This window comes from Coffea eugenioides, chromosome 10 (assembly GCF_003713205.1).
Source record: "Coffea eugenioides isolate CCC68of chromosome 10, Ceug_1.0, whole genome shotgun sequence".
NCBI classification, from domain to species: domain Eukaryota; kingdom Viridiplantae; phylum Streptophyta; class Magnoliopsida; order Gentianales; family Rubiaceae; genus Coffea; species Coffea eugenioides.
The window spans coordinates 17550360-17557207 of NC_040044.1; the positions used below are offsets into that span (position 1 = coordinate 17550360).

At 36.3% G+C, this 6848-nt stretch overlaps 1 protein-coding gene across 2 annotated transcripts; it reads right to left on the minus strand.

Annotated features, from left to right (window-relative positions):
- Positions 1 to 3279: 3279 nt before the first annotated feature.
- On the minus strand, positions 3280 to 5732 carry LOC113748632 (elicitor-responsive protein 1-like). 2 transcript variants are annotated; one of them, XM_027292131.1, is made up of 6 exons: positions 5383 to 5732; positions 5037 to 5138; positions 4160 to 4229; positions 3894 to 4020; positions 3687 to 3758; positions 3280 to 3345 (listed from the first exon to the last, which is right to left on the minus strand). In XM_027292131.1, exons 2-6 carry the CDS (start codon positions 5076 to 5078, stop codon positions 3330 to 3332), a joined length of 327 nt encoding a protein of 108 aa, XP_027147932.1. In that variant the 5' UTR covers positions 5079 to 5138; positions 5383 to 5732; the 3' UTR covers positions 3280 to 3329. The 2 variants fall into 2 exon arrangements, with proteins under 2 accessions (XP_027147932.1, XP_027147933.1); XM_027292132.1 differs by lacking the exon at positions 5383 to 5732 and adding an exon at positions 5253 to 5337.
- Positions 5733 to 6848: the final 1116 nt, after the last annotated feature.

Here is a 6848-nt window from a genome sequence, read left to right on the forward strand (position 1 = left end):
TCATTTTCCTCTTCGAAATTATGTATGCCGATTGCCATACAAGGTAATGCAATGATGCATATTTCATCACGGTAAGATGACCTATATACTAGTACTAGGAGGCATAAACCGCGCGGTGCGCGGTGGTATAGAAAGAGAAGATGCCCAGACAAGCATATGATGTGGAAGGAAAATATCGGAGGAGATTATAGTAGCTTAGGTGAATGGGTTTTTTTTTTTGGTGGTAGATGAGGTACACAGGAGCACAATATAAACAGGAACATATACTACTTTTCATATAAAGAAGGAAAGGAATCGAACAGAACAAGATATACAATGAAAACACTTTTCATATAAAGAAAGCTCCTAATTGAATGGAGCAAGATACATAATGGGAAGCGACATAAGAGTTTAGTTCTAGTACTTATCAACTACAATTTGTTCTCTAAGACTATCGCAGTACTTGGTAATATGGACTAAGTTAGATGAATAGTGAAATTAAAATGCCATGAATATAGTTTTTCAATGCCCTTTTTGTTGAATATGATAACACCAAAAGAGATGAGCGATTGTGGAATAAAAAGCAATATGTCTCCGGGGCAAAAAACATGTTCGGCTGCAAAAGTGGCCCAATTCTTGTCGAAGGATCTTTGTTTCATGCCAATGCAATACGTTTTATAGCCACTTGTAAAAATCACTGTTGGTGTTGTGCCTTCACGTAGTCAAATATCAGCATATTGTGGAAAGGCCTATTTAAAAAAATAAAAACAAATGTTTGTTAGATCACTAAAGAATGTAGTTATGAACAAATTGTATAAAGGAAAGCACTTACCAAGCAGACCTTAGAACCACTTGTATAAAACTGATAGAAAGAAACAAATGATGTCCAATCGTGCTGCAGAAACTGATTTATGGAGGAGGTGATAGTACATAAATTGGGCTGATGTCTGAACAAAAAATCACATGCTTCAACATTGAATGCAATGCTTGAAAACATAGGCAAAGGAAAGTGCAGAACGCCATGAAATCATAGGATAAATTTTCCTTGATTCTCAAGAAGGCCATGTCATTCTCATGGATCAAATTATTGGTACAGTATATAAAGAACATGCTAAAGCATCATCATCATGCACTGTGTGTGTACCGAAGGAGGCTCAGATCTGTAACAAGACGAGGCCAAAGACATGGCTACAGTTTCCCAGTTGCATATGTGAAAGAGAAAGGAGGAGCTAATTGAAGCCCCCCGTTCTCAGATCACATGCCATCAGGGTTGCCCGGCCAAGATACAGGTCGAATTTAACTCTGTGCCAACAACTCAAGAAAATAACTCTATCATCACAGCCTGAAACCTTCACTAAACAACAAAGCCCTGATGAAGAAAAGTGCTTTGTCAAAGGTGATCACATCAACAATGAAAAGTATTCTAGAGCAAGTGATTAAGCATCATATGTAGACGCCTGCAAGTATATGTAGACGTCTAGCAATCGCGCGATAAAAAAAGGCTGGTGACTCATGTGAGCGGCATGTGAGAAGACGGTTAAGATAAAACCCAACCAAAGAGCTCTTCGGCTCTTATTCTACATATGTTGACAAAGGAAACCATAAAAAAGAACAAAAATTGATGCACAAGTAATTATAATGCCAAATGTTTATAATAGGGCAACCTTAGTAGCTTAGGATATTAAAAAGAGATTAAGGGGCCATACCAATTGATGTCATTTGTAATTCTCCTTTTTTCTGTAAAGATGAGATTTTAGCTGAGTTAATACAAGTCATATTTCTTTTTTGATAATCTCAACGCCAAGGGGATTATACATACTTAGCCAAACAGTCAAAGCAATTCTAAATAATTCACCTTTATTGAGGGTAAGTACCGAAGGACTTTTAAGGTTACAGCAACCTAAAAGGTAGATCACAAATACAAAAATACCAGTGATTTAGTTCTAGAATTGTTGAACTTTTTGTTAAAAAACTGCAATAGTGGTGCAGAAGGCAATCATTTTTACACCAAAACAAAGAAAGTAACATGAGATACCAAAAGGTTATGGAATTTAAGGAATTAAGCAGGGGAAATCTTTCATGAAAAATATAAAGAACATGATAAAGGTCCATCATCATACACTATGTGAGTATTGGAGTAGGTTCAGATCTGTAACAAGACAAGGCAAAAGACGAGGCGACAACGCCATCGCTGCAATTTCCTAGTTGCATATGTGAGGGAGAAAGGAGGAGCTAATTGAAAGCCCACCCCCTCTCAGATCACATGCCATCAGGGTTGCCTAGCCAAGATACGGGTCAGATTTAACTCTATGCCAACAACTCAAGAAAATAACTCTATCATCACAGCCAGAAACCAACCCGATTTAACTCTATGCCAACAACTCAAGAAAATAACTCTATCATCACAGCCAGAAACCTTCACTAAACAACAAAGCCCTGATGAAGAAAAATGCTTTGTCGAAGGTGATCACATCAACAATGAAAAGTTTCCATGAAATGTGATGACTTCTCGACAAGCACTTTCAAAGATAATCAAATGAAGTCCCCAATTCAAATTCCATTTCCAAATGCACAGTTCAAGAAATAATACTATTGTATCTATCTGTCTGCTTAGAAAGGGCTGTGATTTTCTATTTTCTTTCTGTATAGACAACAAAAATTGGAAATCATTGGCAAAACAGAAAGGGGAAACAACCCTTTGAAAAACTGCCTGGCCCTCTGGGTGCCTCATCCATTCATTTTTCCTGAGTTTTGACTCTTTAAGGTCTCAAGCCCCAAGAGGCTCAGACTTTATCGTAATACTGAGCCTTATTTATGCTAGTGGTGTCTCTTCCCCAAGAACAAGGATCATCAGACTAATCAAGTGATTAAGCATTATATATTGGGAAACAGATGTCAGGCCATCAGACTAATCAAGGATACTTAAATCAATAGCTGCATCCAAGTTATTTGAATTTGCAACAAATACATATTCCTTCCCCTGTAATAAAACAAAAGGCAGAAGAAAAGGATGAAAGGCATATTAATTTGCTAAATTGAACATTTTCTACATCAAAAAAATCAAGGCATGATAAGCAAAACCTATAATAAAGCATCAAGTTTGCCCCTATCCATCAAGGATGGGAAAACTTGTAAGATGATGTCGCTTTGAAAATATGGGCTAATCCACAAAAGCTCGAACAAGGGATAATCCACAAAAGCTTGAACAAAGGAAATAGAAAAATGGGAAAGAACATCAGAACAAAGAAGATAGTACCTTAAAAAGGGCAAAAAACAAAACAAGTGGCGGAAGATGTTTCTGCACTTCCAACTCTATATTAGACGGAGAACAAGAGTCCAGAAATTAAAAATTATTCCAGCTGCAACCTAAAAAGAAGTGAAAAAAATTCAATGGAATGAAGGTTTTAACATAAAACCAAGCGAAAGGAAAAAAAATGAGATGTCGCTTTGAAAATATGTGCTAATCCACAAAAGCTCGAACCAATGTAACCTTCTAGACTTCTAAAGTGTTTGACTCCAAAGCAGTTTCAGTTTGCAAAATATCTTTCTCCTACTTATTAATACCCAAATGGCAAGATGGAGCAGAAAATACTATTAGGTATTTTCCCTACACACACACCATATGTTTAAATGCTCAAGTATGTATTAACCTACAAAAGAATGAATATGGTAGGTAATTGTCCCTTTTTATCTTTTGCAGAGTATACCTGCCGGTTTTAGTTTGAAGTGGCCAAGAACTATCATCAAATCCCTGAGAAAGAACTTTCTGCAGCTGAACCCTAATAGATTAACAATAATTGGAAAAAAATAATAAATCATCTAAAAGTATAGAATAAAAAGAAAATACTCAAACTAATACAACGAATAGAATGCAGGGAAAACAAAAGGCAGAAAGTTAAAGAAAACATTATTACTTTCGATTGCCGATAAAATCATCATAAGTAATGGTATTGCTGTTCCAAACAGCAACAGTGATCTCCCTTAGCCCTTCAATCAAGGAGAAGATGAATTTCTCTTGAAAAGTAGGGTTTTTTCCACCGTCTACATAAGTAATTAAGTAGCAGTAGAATAGAATAGTTAGGCAACAAAATGGAGAGTTTTCTTACAAGCTCGAATATTAGTAGTAATTGAAAAAACAATCAAACAAAGATAAAAAGAGGAAATAATAAGAATTACATACCTGTGTGGGTACGGGTACGGAATTTAGTGCTGGCGTATTCCAGGCAAACGTAAGGATCAGGAGTTGGATGCTGCATGTTCAGAAGATTGAAGAAAAAGAATGTTAATGAGACATAGACTAAAGCATTGACTTCTCTAGTTAATAGATTTATCAGGCTCTATATTGTCCAAAGACCAATTGAACCTCAATGAGACCAAAGTAGAACAAACAGGTAGCGTGTTTATGCCAAAGACTATCATAAAGCAGACTATCCATAATATGCTAATAAGATAAAGTACATTTGTACAAAATCAAATGAAAAAAGCATATCTTGCTAGTATTCATGTTTCCTCCATCTAATCTAAGCCAAACATTTGCATCTTGTTGGCAATGCACATTACTAAGAGACATTGCTGCATTTAAATTGTAAAAATATCCTACCACATTTAATTAGCATTTTACCTATTTTATTAGAGAAACAACCATAGATCAACATATTTTTTTCAGAGCAACTGTTTAATGTACATATTAGAACTATACCATATTACAGGAAACAGCTTTTTTAGAAAATAAAGATTAAAGTGCAACAATAATGCACAGAACTATTATTCTTAGTTTTTTAAATAACTATAACAAGGATGCTATACAAAATCCATTTTCTATACAAACATAATATGTTTTCCAGTGAGAGGTTGAAATTGAACAATTGTTCTCATCTCCTCTAGTGAATGGTAAAGGTTTTTGCAATTGAATTTCAACTGTGCAATTTTAGTACCACTGGAAGTGATACATGGCAAATTAGTTATAATGCACAGAAAACATGGTGCTAATACTGCATATCTGATGTAAAAGAATCTAGTACAATGTGGGAAATCCACATCACTGTAAAACCACTTACAACTTGTCCAAGAGAACGCATCCTAAGGCCTCTTGTATGCATAAAATCAGTCAACGTTCGGCCATCCACTGGTGAGAGTTCCAAAGAACCCAAATCAGCAACCTGTATTGCATAATGAAATGCCAGGGAAACTCAACTTGGTTGTTATGTTAACAAAAAAAATTAAAACACAACCAGAGAGAGAGAGAGAGAGAGAAGAAGATATTCTATTATTACCAGATCTCCGGAATTCCAGAAATCCGGTAGTGTGCCAAACCTAGGGTTTTAGCGGTGCAACATTCAAAGATTGAAGTGGATAAGCTCTAAGTTAGATTCTCAAAATGCTAACTGTAATCGGAGAACATACCACAATCAATCACTCTGAACACGAGAATGGGCGGCAACGAGACGAAAAAGGAATAATTCGTGGAAGGCGGGCAAGGTGGCGGCATTTATGGGTCGCCGGAGTAAAAGAATAGACGAACTCCAGAGCAGATGTGTCAAAATCGGGAAATGGGCTTTTTCGAGTGAAGAGACTCTCGGGTGAGGCGCTTCCAACTCCATCTTAGACGGAGAATAAGAGTCCAGAAATTAAAAATCATTCTAGTTGCAACCTAAAAAAAGTGAAAAAATTCAATGCAATGAAGGTTTTAACACAAAACCGAGAGAAAGGGGAAAAAAATGAGAGATCGAATGTTTTGGAGAAGAGAAAATAAAGTAGAGGAGACGGAGCTTCTGAGAATAAAGGTGAGGCGAAGAGAGAAGGGGAGAAGAGAAGGCGGCGGCAGCAGAGGAAATTTAAGAAAACCCTAGAGAGGAAGTATATGCAGACGTGTGGAGCATCGCGTAGAAAAAAAAGGGCTGGTGACTCACATGTGCGGCACGTGCGAGGACGACGAAAACCATTCCAGGTCACAAGAGGCCTTCGGCTCTTATTCTATATATGTTGAAAAGGAGTAAGAAAAATTAACCGCATTAGACGATGGATATCCAAAAAAGAAAATGTAAGTACCAGTAGGTGCTAACACCATTTTGGTCCCTCTGTGTGTTTCGTGCTTGAACCCATGAATTGACTCAAAGAAATAAAAAATATAGACAAAAAACTAAAAACAAAAGGAAAACTTGATACTGTAATAGGTTCAGTTTGTCTTTCTCTTACTTTGCACACTTGGTTTAGCCAGATTCCGTGATAAGGTCATGTGCACATCGGATTTAGTCCCAGGTGTGAGGCCAGAACTGCTGTCCCTAAAGATATTAGTCCCACATCGGATTTTTGGAAGGAAAAGAAGTGGTTTATATGCTTGGGCTCGTCCCCATATCAGGGATTAGCCTTTTCTACTTGGTGGATTTCGCCCAAAAGTTGTTTGGACTTAGCCCGGGTTGGCTTCAGATCCTGTAATCTTCTCTTGATTTTTTGACATAGCAGCCTCTAATTCTGGCAATGATCCATAAGATAGCTTTTTAACATACTAGCTCATTGTCACGCTCTATTTTTTGAAATAAAAGGAGATGTGTTAAAAATGAGTTTTTGATTTTAGAAAAAAAAAAAAGCCTAAAATAAAACTTAGAATATGCGATGGTTTGAAGCCAAAATAATAGTCTAAAAAGGGTTTTTAGAAAGTCACCACTTAATATCGAATTTAGGTGTAACAAGTCACCCAAAATATATTTTAAATGAAAACAAATAAAATCTTTTTAAACGACTCCATGTTTTTAAATATGAAAGAAAAGAATTTGGGAGTTATGGTTAAAGAAAGGAAAAGCAAAATTTTGATCGACTCAAATCTAAGGCACCCTTTTAACTTAACTAATACTAATTGCGCGATTTAATCA